General features: G+C 40.6%; 1 protein-coding gene across 4 annotated transcripts in view; it reads left to right on the top strand.

Moving 5' to 3' along the window:
• Nucleotides 1-16692, top strand: part of LOC146619643 (attractin-like protein 1) — a 335474-nt gene that overhangs the window by 33468 nt on the left and 285314 nt on the right. For all 4 annotated transcript variants that reach the window (XM_085368997.1, XM_085368998.1, XM_085368994.1 and 1 more), the window contains exon 2: nucleotides 16144-16227. In XM_085368997.1, coding sequence (XP_085225123.1) covers nucleotides 16144-16227 — 84 coding nt within the window. The remainder of the gene's footprint in view (nucleotides 1-16143; nucleotides 16228-16692) is intronic.

Raw genomic sequence — 16692 nt, 5'->3', positions numbered from 1 at the left:
GGATGATCTTCTATTCAATCAATAAAATAATTCCAACAGAAGTGCAGCTGTCTGGTTGAAAAACCTCTGCATACACTACACCTGTGTGATGTTGCTTACAGCTTCCCCTGGAACGCCCTCTCACTTCATCTTCTCTATGTCATATGTAGACAACACAAATGTCCTCAGTGATGATAGAGGGGGGTTAGTGACTGAAGATGAGCTCAGAGCATAGGGTTTGTGATGATGTCTGGCTTAAGTAGCTCTAAGTTTTGGTTCCTATTTGTAGTTCATTTAACAACTTCTCTTATTTTTCTTAGTGTTTATCATCTGTTTGTCATTACCTGTTTTAGTTTGGTGTCTTTGTTTATTTCCCTCCTTTTTATTATCTGCTCTATTTCAACATCATAAGTATATATTATCCTTTGTTTTCCTTTTCAGTTGTTGGTTTGTCAGTTTACCACCGGTTATCTTCCTCCTTATGTTCCCAACTTAACCTTTTAACTTTGTCTTTGTCAGTGGCTGCAGATTTTTATCACACTGTCATATAAAAAGACAACAAAAAACAAAGTTTTCACAGGAGTCTTTGCAGTCCTCTTAAGTTGCTGCCAGAGCATTTCAGTCATTTTGAGGTCTGAACTTGGCCATTGAAACACCTTGATTATTATTATTATTATTATTATTTTTATCCATTCTGCTGTTGATTTGCTGCTGTGCCTAGTATCATTATCCTGCTGACAAAGTTTCCGTCCAGCTCTAGCTGGCAGACAGATGATCTTAATGTTGCAACTAATGCAACTTAACAATTGCAAGGTGCTCAGGTCCTGTGGCAGCAAACCAAGGCCAAATCATCACCCGTCCACAAGCATGCAGTCTTGTTTGTTTGTTTGTTTTTACAACAGGGGGGGGGCTGTGCATTATGTCAGATATCTCCACTTTGGTCTCACCTGTCCAAGTACATTATTGTAGAAATCTTGTGGTTTATACGCATGGAATTTTTGCAAATTTAATGTGTGCAGCCATGTTCTTTGTAGAGAGAAGAGGATTTCTCCTGGCAGCCCTTCCAAACAAGCTGTGCATTCCTACTGACAACATCTTCATCTGACATTCCAACTAGATAAAAATTACCAAGAGGAAATTAGACAGGTTTTATTTTCTGTGTTAAATTGAGTTCAATTTACAGCCAATTGCATGTTTCAAACCTAAGTAAAGCATATTTGTATGATTAACTTAAATACCTAAACCTTTGCACTCTGCAAAGAAAACTGCTGCAAATTGTATTGTGTAAGACCTGTTGCAAATATATTCTTGATTAAATCATCTGTTCTGGTTTGTTTTAAATTAAAGTTGGTCTCTGTAATCATCAAGAGAAATTAATGCACAGCAAGAAGTGATCATTTGGCCACAAATGGCATGGATATGAAAAATCTACCAACAAAAAGTTTGATAGAAAACAGATGTAGTGTTTAATGCCCTTTGTAGTCATGTGACTTTTTGCCTCATGGTGTATTACTCAACTTTAAGTTTCCCCAGGTTAATAGAGCTGAGACACCATTAATAGACTGACTAATAAAGCTCATTATCTACAGGTTAAACCTTGGGGGACTGATGAAGATGAATATTTGAATATGACTTTCACTTCCTGCAGAGGCAGATGGGTAAAGCAAAGTCACCTCATGCGTATGGATGTCCACATCGATATGCAGCTTGCTCAGTGTTTTTGTGAGTGATGGTGGAGGAGGCTGGGCACGTGTTATATCTGTTCTTCCTTCTTTGCTCCTTTTCTTGCCCATAAGAATAACAAATAGAAATAAAACCCTTTTATCCTTTATCCAAAAATATCTGGTTTTTGGTTTATATCTAGATGCCTTAAGACTTGTAAGTGTCATCCCGTAAAACACTTTTGTGACTAAATATCTATTATAATACATATTTATCATAGACACCCATCCTATCTTCAAGGTTCAAGGTTCTTTATTTGTCACATGCATAGTTATACAAGTATAACACATATTGAAATGTAACCTGACACGCTCCTTGACATGTGCAAAAAAGGGGGGCGGGGGGGGGATGTAGAGGAAGAACATTATATATATATGGTATATACATTAGGTGAATGTCTATCTGTCTATCTGTTATCTTCCTAACCACTTTCTCCTCTTCTTCCTTTCCTTTCCTTTCCATCATTTCTTTCTACTTGTTTCTCTTTTTATCTTTGTCTTGAGTCTGTTTTCTTTCTCTTCTATTCTTCTGTATTGATTCTATTTTCTTCAGTCATCCTTCTTTTTCATCCCTCTTCCTCTTTGTCTGCATCTTTAATTTTCATTCCTCATTTTTTCTTTATTCCTCTGCACCACAAATTTCTCTTCTCCATCTCTTTTGTTGTTTAACATCTTGTATTCCTTTCTGTTCTTTTTTGTTTTCCCCGTATTCTTCTCTTCCGATCCTCTTTGCTTCTTTCTTTTTCCTTCTTTTTCTTGTTTTGTCTCTTCTCCTTTAGGTGACTCTCCTCTGTTTAAACAGGTCATGTTGCTATTAGCTTTGCTTTGACCTTATTTGAGGTACAGGAGTAATTTGAAGTGTGTGTGTGTGTGTTTTGAGAGAGAGTGCGGGAGAGAGAAAGATTGGGGGTTCTTGCAATGAATGATGCTCTAGTGTGAAACCCATTGGACCATGACTATACCTTAGGTGATAGAGACCCAGTAACATCAATCATACACACTCACACTCTCTCACATACACAGACACACAGTCTCACTCTCTGCCTTTGTTATTCCCGGTAGAAGGGCTTTTCTTGATTTTTAATAAAGGATATCTGCAGAGAAGGTCAAGGTTATTCAATTGTTGGCCATTCATCTCCTCATTTCACTTTCCCTCGATACACACACACACACACACACACACACACACACACACACACACACACACACACACACACACACACACAGACACACACACACACACAGATATCTCAATCTTCCTTGTTGGCCCTAGCTTGGGGACCCCTACACCTTTGGGCATGTGTGTGTATGTGTCCACCTTTGTGTGCACACTCTTCCGTGTGAACAATGCAGCCGTCATTTCTGGCTTGTCTGGTTATCCATCACTGGCTTTACGCAGCTCTGTCGCTATCTTCTGTGTATTTTATCCACTGCGAGAGTTTTACACAGACTTCAAGAGGTGTCACAGATAATATTACTTACTGTTTTATCAGAAGACTCTTTGAACTTAATACAAACATAAATGTTTGTGGATGTATTGCCAGTGGCAAGATAATGCTGAAATAATGTATGGAATCTAGTAAAAGGCAACTGTGGCAGGACAGAGAGGGCATATAAAGCTCTGAGGTTACTGTGGAGAACACTGTTAATCTGTTTCCTTGGGGGATGGAAGCTAGAGATTTTTGAAAATAACAGATTAACACAGGACAGTGAATTACCAGATGGAATATTATATGAAATTCCAAAAGCCTTTGTGTTGTAATCGTTGTGAACCAGAGACGAGATAATACAATCAGACCTTCTTATGTGATCCAAATAAAGGCTTGAAATAGCAGAAATGCTGTATCTACCGTCCCCTTCAAAACAATGGAGAGAAGCCTTTCCCTATTCAGAAATTAAAACAAGGCAGAGGCCCAGTGGTGGTCTGCTTCTCCCCACCGCAGGGAAAAGGGTAACACCACCTGGGTCTGGGTGCAGTTCCCCCCTCCAGGGGCAAGGGTACCTAGACCCGGTTCGTAGAGTACGCTTGGGGAGTGTGATCGTGTGTACAGCGTCTCTTTATGTCTGTCTCCACGTTGGTTGAGTGTGGAGTAAGTGCATATGAGAGCATGAGGGTGGGAATGGATGTTTGTATCTGTGTGTGCCTGTACGTCTGTGTCTATATGTCAGGTTGGGTATCAGACGCCACCTCTCTGGGGACATCTCAGGCCCTCCAAGGTTTGGAGGCCTTTCTCCCCCCACCACCACTTCCCCTGCTGGTGGCGGACTCCCTCGGATATCGGTGCATTGGTGGTTCTTTGTGTCTGGGGGTGGGCGTCCAGGTACACACCGGCTCACTCCTTGGCGGCCACTTATTGGGGCCTGGAGCCTGGGGCTCGCTCGGGCCACTTCGGAGGTGGGGTGCCCCCAGCCTCTCGGCCTGGGGCTCGGTCACTCAGGCGCAGCTGGCTGCCGGCGGAGCTCACGGGCGCGTCACTGCAACTCCCCCTGGCTTCTGCTCCGCGGCTGCTGAGTGAGCCCTCATCTGGGACTCTCCTCAGCTCTTTCTGGGACAGTGGCGCAGCTGCCCCTCTGTTGGTCTTCCTTGGTCTCTTGTGTTCTGGGGGCCTCTGGATGTCTGGAGTTTTGATCTCCTCCATACCTGCTTCATGCCCTGGAGGACGGGGCTGTGGCCCCCCCACACCCTCTAGCAGATCATTACATGAAGGAACCTTTTAAAAAAAACAAAAAAACAAGCGCGTCCATGCTCACAGGTGTACACACGGGTGCTCACATACACAAACTACACCCTTTTTGGCTCCTACCTCAAAGCACACTGTGTTCTGTTGATCTTATGTGCTGCACAATAATGTTTAACATTTAGTATTTACTGTCATATTCCCATATATCATTGTGATGTTGTTTATTCTATTACTCTTGTTCTCTTCTGCTTGTTTTCTTTTTTCTTTCTCAACAGGTGATCCAGGTGATTGATATATGCATTTTTTTTCTCTGCTTATTCTGTTGGTTTTTGTTTTTTGCCCTTCTCCCCCGTCCCTCTTCTCAGCTGTTTTTCTTTCCCTCTTTCTTTCTCCCCTTCTTTCCCCCAGTCAAGTCTGTCCCGTATTCAGCAAATGCAAATAAAATAAACAATAAAAGGTGAATCAAATGGACCATTACTGCAAGGCTGGGATGGTCAATTTGGTAAAGTAAATCTGTTGGGCATCTTTCCTCGTCTTTAGACAATAATTCTGATGGCAAAAGAGCCAAACGGGACAGGAAAAAAAAAAGAAAAAAGAGGCCCAGTGGTGTCCTCATCTTAACGAGATCAATACATCAAGCTTAGTTTGCTGATATGGAAATTAATTCATTAAAAATGCCAGACTGCATTGAGGAAAAATACGTTAAGAGGGTAGACAGGTACTCAAAATAATTTCTCAGGAGGGGAAATAATGGGGAAAAAAAAAATCTTATTTACTGTTGAATCCAAGTTTGTGGCAATAACAGAGAAATTTATGTTAGGAGACAAACAGGAGAGAGAGAGAGTGATTCTGAAGGAGAAGCAGCAGGACAAAGAGCTCAAACTCACCTTAAACACTAAGTACTTTGCAGTACGGAAATCTGAGAGGCGTTTATATTTGATTATCCATCCATTGCTTTTCTTCTGCATGTCCAGTTCAGGGTCAGATTCAGGGGCTGGAACCCATCTTAGCTGCTATAGAGAGAGGTTAGAGGCAGGGTATAGCCTGGTCGCCAGTCTGTTACAGACAACCAATCACATTTACAATAATGGGCAATTTACACTGCTTCAAAAAAAATTAAGGAAGTAGCATTAAGTCAGTTAAACTTTTGGGATATTGATGTGGTCAGTTAAGTAGCTCTACACATCTTTTCTGACTGTGTCTCTACTGTTAGCTTGAGCTGATACCTGGAACCTACAGAGGTTGCAGAGGTAGTCCAACTCCTCTAGGATGGCATCATCAGTACATGTCATTGCCAGAAGGTTTGCTGTGTCTCCCAGCACAGTCTTAAGAGTATGGAGGAGATTCCAGGAGACAGGCAGCTACTCTAAGAGCGCCGGGCAGGCCTTAATCCATCACCAAGTCCTTAATCCATCAGCAGTTCCGGTATCTCCTCGTCTGAGCAAGAAAAAACACTGCCAGAGCTCTAGAATATGACCTACTTCAAACTGATGGTGTGAGTGTCTCTGACAAAACAATCAACAAACAGACTGCATGAGGGTGGCCTGAGGGCCCAAAGTCCTCTAGTGGGCCCTTTTCTTATTGCCTGACACCGTGGAGCCACAGAGTAAAAGAATTAGCATATCCACCACTGGCACCATGTGCTTCTCAAAGATGAGAATATTGACCCTCAGTACATGTGGCAGATGTGAAAGGGCATGGAGGAGCTGTGGAGAACTTGTAACATCATTCAGTATGACTGGATTTGTGGCGTGTCAGTGATAGTCTAGGGAGGCAGGTACAAACTTCATACATAAAGGTCCCGTATAGATAGTGGATTCAAAACCAGGACCTTGCTGTGAGGCTATGGTGCTAATAACTTCACCTTTGTGCTGTCCTGCATTTAACTGTGATGAAATAAAAGCTAAAGCCAGTCTCTGCTTTTGTAGCATATGTGTTTTGATCTCAAAATAAAAGAACTAAAGTAGGAAAAACATTTACAACCTGTTGTCCAAAAACTCTACACAGTCTTACGGAGTGATTATACACGATGTACCTTACATATACTGTCCATTCTCTTCTGCTTGTCCTTGTCAGGGTTGGGGGGCTGGAGTCTGTCCCAGCTACAATAGTGTGAGAGACAGATTACACCCTGGACAGTCTGTTACAGGGCTAACAAAGAGAGAGACAGACAACCATTCCCACCCTTATTCACACCTATGGGCAATTTAGATTCACCAATTAACCTAACCCCACTAATTGCATGTCTTTGGACTGTGGGAAGAAGCTGGAGTACCTGCAGAGAACCCACGCCAACACGAGTCCGCAGCCCGGTGGTGGAAAAACTCAGGACCTTCTTGCTGTTAGACAACAGTGCTAGTCACTGTGTGTTGCTTCCTTTAAAATAAAAGTTTTCACAAACTCAATAGTATATCATATTTACAAAAAAAGTGCATAAATTGTAAATGGCCTCCTCTCGATTCAACACAATTTCATTTCCCATCTATATTTTATTCATGGATCCCAGATGTCTTTGACTGACTGAACACAACAGAAAACTGAACACTGACGATGAATCAAAGTTGGAAACGTCCCCAGGCTCTAGTGGGACCCTGTATTCGAGGACACATTGCTGGTATTGTTACCTCAATGTTACCTCAGAAGAAATTAACTTTACTTGAAATCCCCTTGTGATTGAATTCCAACTTTCTCTTGCTTCAGTATTCCCACCACTTCAAGCAAGCAAACTGCATGTACAGAATTAAAATAAGGTCCCAGTTATTCATTCCCAGATGAATAGAAGAGGCTTCTCTCTCTGCAGAAATGAGCAAAACCTTTTATCAACCAACTTATTGGGTAGATTTACAGTAAAGTACTCTTAGATGATGTTGTTATTGTGTTGTGTGTGATGATATAACCATATTTAACTGGGCCTTCTAAAGTCATTCAGAGGGCATATTCAGAAAAAGCCCAAGTAAACAAAAGTGTTGTTTGGAGGTGCAAAGGCAACCTTCCTGACACTCTACTCTCATTCAGGTTAGGAGTTGTCAAGTCATTATCTAACCCCAATAACCTAATATTCAGCTGGAAAAGCTGGCAGGACATTGGATCTTTATTTCTTCTCGTTGCACCATTAGACTTTCCTAGAATGTAAAATGCAAAACATATAATATCACAGTGTAGTATATTTTGGATCTGCACCTGAACTATGATCCATTATACTATATATGGTTTTAAATTTCAAATTAGATCATTTACGTTAAAATATGACTTGCTATGTCATATCAATATACTGTGATATAATGTGCAACCATGAAAAGTATTCCCATGTAGTAAAAGTGGTGAACAGTGCTGCTGAGTGTACTCAAGCTGCAGCAACCTCAGCAGAGACTCAGCTGTGTTTTTTTTAACACAAGGGAGGGTACCGAGTGGCCTTAGAGGGAATTCCACTGTGCTGTGCATTGTTATAAATTATATGATTCAATCAGGCGAGTCTCTGCCACAAGCTGTTTTTTCTAAATATGGTCATCTAAACTATACAGTGCAGGAGTGATGTTATTCTTGGAGGATTTTCAAGGCTGTGAATTTTTATGATTTCTTTTTCCCCAAATGTATGAAAGTGTGTGTGTGTGTATCTGTTTCATGAGGGAAGGCATTTTTGCAAAGTGAAATCACTTCTGGACAACTCTCCCTTCTTTAATAGGTCAGTTTACGGCACAGTTTGAGAGCAGGCGTGTGCTGTGAAGGGTTAGGGTGATGATTAAAGGGCTGGGAATGAAAACAGTCTCTGGAAGCTCTTAAGCACAAACATGTGTGCGTCGTTTTGTTTCTCACATGGATGATGTCAAACTCAGCTGACTAGATGCTGTCACTGAAAGTCTTTGTGTGTGCGGTTGTGTGTTTGTGTCACTGCGGTTGTTTTTGATTATGTGTTCCTCTCTAGTATGAATGTGTCACTGGGCTGTCGTGCAGTTAGCGGTCAGTAAATGTCTGTCTGTAGTGGGGGATTACAGAGAAAATCAATACTACAAGGCTGCTTTGATGTAGCCAGTAAGACACATTGACCTGTCAGTTCAACTTGTAGCCTTGAATTTCTTCTTCTCTTTTTGGTGAGCAGACAGTCTGCTTAACTTTAGTTCTGTAATTCAGTTGGGAAGGGAGACAGTCAGGGTGTCACTGCAGACTCTCTGGGCTAATACTGCTGTAATTCAATTTCCTTACAGGTGCCATTATGGCTTATTAAATCTTAAATAACCTGATGCATTAACTGTGGCACTGCTGTACAGCATAAGATAAGATAAGATAAGATAGAACTTTATTAATCCCTCGGGTGGGTTCCTCTGGGAAATTCGACTATGACAGTATAGACAGATGTCCACCCAACTTTCTGAGGCATCCTCCTGGGAGCTGTAGTTTTTAAATGCTCATAAAGATGGTGTGTTTTGTCTTTATTAAATGAGGTGTCCATAGTGTACCCACCTCCTGTCTAAAGACAGCTGGGATAGGCTGAAAAATCTGATTTAAACTTGGCCAATCTCCCCTTGAAAGTCATCTCTGTGCGCACCTCTAGGCCACTTGCTGTGCTATTTTCAAATCACTTCCTGGAAGTATCACTTGGTACTTTTGTGCATTTGTTATGAGCCTCAAACATGCATAGAGAGTAAACATCAGCTCTGAGCCTAAACCGACTTTAATGACTGCTGATAAAAACTGGGTCTCCAAACAGCAGCTTGTAGTGGGAGATTCATAGCTAGAAAGCAGCACGGGTTTTTTTTTTTTTTTTTTTAAAGACATCTACAGTGCTGTGCATCATAAATTCTTCCCTCAGGGTGAGACTGTCAATGCTGTGTTCTTCTGTAAAATCTCAAGGTGTATGTAAGGCGTACGCCTGCAGTTTCAGCCCCTCCCCTACCCAAGCGTGCACGGGTAGGGCCACGTATAATCGACACTTGCAAAACAGACGTGTCTGTCTGGCTTGCATGAACACGTACACAAGAAGCAGTACTTAGTGTGTATGTGTGTAAGTAGCAGTTGTACTGATCCATCATCAAATAACAGAAAACAGGAAGATATTTCCGACTATTGATTTTTAAATCAGATTGTAATTTGACTGCATTTGCCAGTAAATGTCATGACTTAATAATGTTATAGCTGTTTAGCTAAATGCAGGCACTTGTGTTCACTAATTAGAGTTGGCTAAATCAATCAGCATTGTATATCAACTTTAAAACATTTCTTCATGTTGGAAATAAGAAATACCTTATAAATTTACTTCCATTGATTACAACCTTTTATAATTTACTGAGAAGCTGAAAGATTTAGCTTCAGCATATGACAACAACTATACTGCTATTCTGAGACTGAAATGCTCGAGAGAAAAAAGTGTGAAAGGGACGAAGAAGTTGTTGGTGTCATGAGTAATGCTGCTTTAAAAGAATATGTTTTTTTATTTTTTTTATTTGAATAGATGAGGAGGTGAGTGAAGGCTTGAGCTTTCCATTAGCAGATGTGTGCATGACATGAGCAGATGGTATTAAATGAGTAGGGAGGTGGTGCAGAAGGTGTAGCCAGGCCTCCCTCTGGATAGAGTGACAGGGGAGAAGATGAAAAGGGAGATTTGTAACTACACTACCTGGCGATATTGGGCTCTCTCTCTTAATCTGTCGGTCCCGCTTGTTCTTTTTCCATCCATTTGTCTGTCTATCCCCCATGCATCTGTCTTTTGTGCTGCATCAATTATTCACCCGGAGCAAATGAATATTTCAAGGGGGTGCTGGACTCTCTTCCTCCATACCTCATGCTCTCATTGCTGTCTCTGTTTTTATCAGTCTGCTCGCTGCCCCTCCTCTTGCTCTGCCACCGTCACCCTTTCATGGCTCGTCCCTCGGTGCTTTCGTACAATATATAAGCATGTGTTACTCCTGATCCCAATTCTGTGGTGTATGTAAAGGATTTGACTTTGGCCTCGTATTATGACCAGCCTTCTGCCCCTGCTCACCATTTATAACCTCAGCTAGCTGTGAGTCTGCCTGTGAGTGATGGCTTCCTGCCGACACATGTACGCCGTCTTCTTCTGTGCCAGGCGTTTTTGGGGGGAAGATTAATGGGAGAGGTGTTTGGAGTGACGGCTTGTTGGGACTGTAGGAGGCTACACCAGTCAGCTTCACATTAACAATGAATGTGATCTACCTTGCACATGCTTTTATAGATACTGAATATGCCAAAGATCTCAGCCTGAGAAAACCAGAGGAGAGCTACACCAAGGCTTTGTCAAAATTTAACTCTTGATTCTATTTTTTTGAATAGTAATTTTTGCACGTTTCAAAATGTTAGGGTTTGGGCGATATAGTGAACCAGTCATTGTCCCACACATCTGTTTTCATAGCTGCTTATACAACTGTCGGAAACAATGATTGCAAATAGTTGTTCACGACTTCAGATCACAAAGGAGAGTGGGAGGCAACCTAACTGCAACCAATCACACTCCAACATGGGCAGGCTGCAGTCAGACTGAATGGTCAAGGTTTGCAAATAATTGGCATCTAATTTCTAAACACAGGCAGATTACTAACACGTTACTATCAATCTGAATTAGTGCAACTGTGACATGTCTTTCTGCAATAGCGGGCTTGACTCAGCTGGTTCCCAACTGTTCATATTCTGGTTATATTCCTATATAAAAGCACGACTGTCAAGCCCATTTGTCGTTGTGCAGTTAAATTGCTGTCTTGCAGCAACTACATCACTCTTCATGGAGGAATTTCTGGACTCTGAATATCTGTTTAATGCAACTTTTTGTGTATGTAGACAGCAACAGATTTGTCCTTTCTTGTCAATTTATAGCAGTTAATCACCAAATGATCACAGATTGCATATAACTGACTCCATTTTATCACAAACCTAAACTGTGCACAAAAGCTGCTTTGAAGACAGACCTGATTGCCGTCCTTGAGGCAACCATTTCAAATTTCCAGTCTATTGCACACGGTCACATTAGTATTTAGCATCTGATTACCACTTGCTCATAGTAATCGTATGATGACTAATTAGCTGTTTTTTTTCCCCAAATGCAACTGTACCTGTAAAAATACACAAACAATTAAAACACAAAAAAGAAGAAAAAAACAAGTGACAATGGACTCTGAGTGACTGAGGTTCTGCAATTGAATTTCTAAGAAGTTTACAACGCAGTAAGCAGTAATTAAAATAATAAAAATATAGGCTGGGAAGTGCGTTTCACTGCTGCCACACATCAGCACGGTTTAAGCTTTGGCTTATTCAACCCACTGAGGAACTTTTTCTGCAGGCATGTAACCCAGGCATGAGTGGCCTTCTTGCTTTCCCTCACAGTCTAGTTACATGCATGTTTGGATAACTGAATAGATTCAAAGATTCCAGCTGAGATTAAATTTTAGTGTGAATGGTCATCTGTGCGTCAGTGTGCATTATTCCCTCTATTACACCATCTTATTTGAAATAAGCTTCATCCTGCTCCAACCTTGCATGCAACAGTGTGGAATGAATAAATGTTCCAGCATTTTTTTCTTTTCTATTTCACTTTTGTTTTCTAGCTTATGAACTCGCGCTGTCACAGCACAGCCTTTTAACCTTTTAGTTGCTGTTGTGGGTTAAGATAAAATAGCCATACTAGGCTTTTGGTTGCTGGGATGTTGCTTCGTTCTAGTTCTTCATCATTTAGCACCCACACTGCAAAGAAATTGCACGAGTGACAGTTAGTGACTTTGTAGGACTGTTCCTCTTTTTCTTAGACTTTGATAATGGCTTTACATTTTATTAATTTCACCTTTCAAAGCTCTTTGCTAAAGTTTTACAGCATTTCCATAATGACCTTCTTTGAATGGGATGTGAAGTATGGCCCTAAATTCAAAAAATGTGAACATCAATAAAACAGGTGCAATAATAAGACAAGAAAATAGACAATAGATCTTGGGAACAGACATTCAGTTTTAGACATTAAAGATGTTCATGTGTCATCAGCAGTAAGAAACGAGTTTTCATCATCATCATCATCATCATCATCATCATCATCATCATCATCATCATCATCAATATGATCACCATCAATATGATCAACATTTAAGTCAGTGTTACAGCAGCATGACATGAATATTTGTCTTCTAATCCAGGATTAAAGTCGGGGGATCTAACTGGGATCAGCGGGGACTGATAGAAGAGGGATAGATGGAGGAGTAAATGGGCAGAAGTGAAGGGAAGAAGAGATGGAAAGGAAACAAAACAGACAGACCTTCTGCATCCTGTCTTGTTCCTCCTTTACATATATTGTGTCTGTGAGTGTGAGTGTATGTGTGTGCTTCTGTTTTACTGGCAGGATGTATGCATTTACTGCAGCTCGCATCCCGCTGTGCAGCAATCTGTTAGCACTTCCTTAGGTTCCTTTGTTTACCAGAAACAGCATATCTGGCTGAGGTTCTGAGCTGGGAGTGAAATGTAGTGAAATGTTGCACTCGCACAAACACTTGTTGCCTCAAAGACTGAGTGTATGCACTCTGCAGGATGCTAGGGACAGGGCAGTTTCTTCTAAACGTAACTTATGATGGTTTATGACTTATGAAATGCTGTTTTACAATTGCAGCAGTAAGTGTTTTGCTGGGCGTGAGAAGCATCATGGCAAATATAAATATGCTTTACCTTTATTGATTCGATGGATGCTTCTATTCAAAGTTATGGTGGTAATGTTTTTCATTCCTGTGCTATATATGATGCTAGAGGTTTTTTTTCCTTCCATTTATGCTTTCAATCACTATTTGACGTTTTATTAGCAGTAATACAATACTATATGCCTTTCATTAATGAATGTCTTTTTCTCTATTTCATATCAAGCAGCACTATGTTCAAGACAAATTTCCTCTTGGGGACAATAAAGGTTATTTGGCTTGATTGATTTATTTGAGTTCTGTTTCACCTGACCTTAGATTATAAGGTCAGAGGAAAGCATTTTACATTGATTGTAGAACTAATTGTCTTTAATTGGTGTATCATTGGACACAGTTCATAAACATGAGTTAGGATAATCACATAGACTGACGCTACACCAGTGAATTATCTTCATTTATACCATACTTTTTAAAACAGATTTTTCAGTGGGTTATTCCATTTTCGATGTGTGCTTCAGAACTAGCTCTCAGCTTGCCTCATGTTGTGATTTTGTGGATGAAGTTTTATCTACTATGTCGGTCTCTGTTATCTTGTTTTATGGTTCCCCCCCAAAGACACAAGAAAAATGAGTCTTTCACCCAGAAAAATCAGAAAAATGAGAGTTTCACTCTATTTTTCTCCTTCTTTTTCTAGTCTGGCAGTGTGCCACAGTGAGCACAGATCCTATAGTGAGGGCTTAGATAATGAGCACACACGGTCACACAGTAACATAGTGTTCAACTGGCGGCAGCCGGCGACATCGTCACTGTATGTGGTGCCGATATGTTGTGTGTGACAGTGTGCGTGTGTGTGTTTTCAGATTTTCCCTTGAGCATGGGATTACTTTGATTGACAAGTGCAATCGCTGGTTACCACCATCTTGGTTTTTACAGATGTCACACGAATTTGTCATGTTGGGATCGCTATAGCAACAGCATCAGGGATTGTCTCACCTTGATTTCAGAGGGATGCCATGTTTCGTCACCTCATACTGTTATTCTGCCAATCTGTCAGTCAGTCTGAATCAATCTGAGATGCTTGTTAGGCCTGCTGCCCGGGAAAATAATAATTATTAACATGACTGCAAAGCAGAGCTGTGTTGGGCAGTCTTTGGTTCCACTATAGCACCAGGAAGGACAAAAGGGGAGATGACAAATCTTAGTTTTACAAGACACAATGTAATGTAATGTAATCCAGGATTAAATAATGAATACAGCCGTGGTGTCTGCTATTGTGAAACCTGATGGTGTCTTCACAATAAAACCAGCTCCATTCATAAAAACTGGCACGAAGAGGATGAGTTACAATACACACCAAAGGAAATTACATTTTTGATGGGGTGGGTGGTGCTGAAAATATGGAGAAAATTTTATAATAAAGAAGTGTGCAAAATATTAAGTATTCTTTGGTAGGTAGACTGAGAAGAATCCTAGCTGAAAGTAAAAGATGGTGACTGGACAGAGTTCAACCAAACTAAAAACTTGAGAGGGAAAAAAAAGATGATACACTGAAATAATGTTGTACACTTATAAAATTTACTGAAATAACATAAAATATGTTGGAATATAAAATTTACAGGCTTTAGTTTTAGTCTTTGGTGCATCTGTTTATTGAGTTATCTGCACTGAAAAGGTGCTGTGTTCTTATTCTAATACCTGTGCAGAACCTCCATATAGTAACAGTTAAAAATACTAAAATGAACAATCAAAACTAAAAACTGAAACTGAACATTTTAAAATGGTAAAAACTCAACTGGAATGATACCCTCACCCAGGCACCACCCACCCCCAACACTGCTCACTGGTGGTGGTGATGAAATCATGGCTCATGAAGACTTTGGATGAGGTGCCTGAACAAAACACATGATGTACAGTAGAAATGGGGAGGAGGAGGATCACTTCGCCATGCCAGACCCCTTCAAGGGAGAGTGGAAGATCACAGTGGATTAAAAGACTGGTGATAAGAGGCCGACTGGCTGTGTAGACACAGTTTGTTGGACAGGAACATTGACATTTTGAACGAGGTGAATTTGACAGTGTGAGATAATGTACGTGCTGAAGAATAAAAGGCAGCAAGAATAGGCGATGTTACCAACTAACTTCCTTCCTGGCTTCCACCTTCTTCTGTGTACATGTTGGTTGTGGGGATAATGAGTTGAGCTGTGTTGATGTTTGCAAGCATCTCTCCTGATAGGATTTTGTCAGAGAGCCGGCACAGTTGCGTCCCAGTTTGTGTGGCTTTGTGTCTTCATCCTCAGCTCAGTGGATGCATCCATCATGGCAGGCGGTTTTCCTTCTTTAACACTGCTCTCTTCTGCCAAGGTCAGCTCATTATATCCATGCAGCTCAGTACTGGTCCCATTGTATTGCAGGCTCTCAATCTCTCACTTTAATAGCAGCTTCCTCTCACTGATGTTAGGGCACTGAGCTACAGGATCCTTCTTGGTTAGTGTGGATGTTCTTCTGCTCGTCCATAATTTCCATGTAAGGTCTCTGCTCGGTCCTACTGTTATAGCAGTCTTTAGGGTGTATGATGTTCTTAATCTGGGGGATAAAAAAAATAATTAAATGGGCCATTTTAGAACAGTTAGGCTGAGCACCAGTTGTTATAAAGTGCTCACTATTTCATATTGCCAAAGTTTTACTGTGCAGTCATCAAATGGATGTTGATTTTAAATAATTTAAGCTATTATTTTCAATTCAAATGATATAATATTAAATTCTTTGCTAAGAAGAATGGTTTCTTCTTCTTCTTCTTTTTAGATGATTAGTGTGTTTGTTTAAAACAAATGTTTATTTGTATTTTCTTACCAAGGAATAACCTGAAATAAGGAGGGGAAAAAAGCTCATGCCCTGCCACGCTTGATCTGGTGGTAGTAAATCAAACATTAAGCCCAAATACAACTCTTTGATGTCACATGATTGCACTGATGGGGACCCTCACTGATGTAAGAATGAGTATCTTTGTCTTGTAGGGGTCACAAGATAAGATTTCAACTCTAATTTTTGTCTGTTTTGTCACAGACTCCCCCAGTTGTTTCTGATTTTGAGCATATTAAACTGCGTCGCTGTGTTCATGTTTTCTCCCCTCTGTGTCTCTTTCTGCAGGTTAACAGACCTGTCAGGCTCTCTCACAGATGGTCCATTCAACTATAAGTACAAGACCAAGTGCACTTGGTTAATAGAAGGATTGTAAGTACCACTGTTTTTATCTTCCACATGTCATCATTAATCTTACTTACTTCCACTTGGATAAAGACTTTATTCTGTATCTAACTTAAGGGCTCTAGATAAGAGAGACTGTATTATTCTGTAAAAAGAAGGAGTTTGTCTGTGAATATAGTAGTTACTGTGCTTCGTAGTTGCTTTTTGCATATTTACTGCTCATGCTGCACCGACTGAAAGTGCTTCATTTGCAATTTTTTTCTCTTGCTATGGAAATACAATGCTTGCTTGCACTACATGTAGTATACAGTGGTAGACCACCATGTAAAAGTCACAGAATGGCAATCATTATTTTCTAACACGGTGTGTAAGGTTATACATTTAATGGTCTCTGTATGCTCTGGAATGTTAGATGAGCTCTGGGCAAAGCAATGAAGATGTCCATGATCTCCTTGGGAAATGCTGAAGGGCAGCTCAGGCTCCGTAATATAT

The sequence above is a fragment of the Diplotaxodon limnothrissa genome, linkage group LG13 (genome assembly GCF_057381915.1).
Source record: "Diplotaxodon limnothrissa isolate DT_005_m linkage group LG13, D_limnothrissa_male_GT1.1, whole genome shotgun sequence".
Lineage (NCBI taxonomy): Eukaryota > Metazoa > Chordata > Actinopteri > Cichliformes > Cichlidae > Diplotaxodon > Diplotaxodon limnothrissa.
Note: the sequence above shows the minus strand (reverse complement) of the source record. Positions and strands in the feature narration are given on the sequence as shown.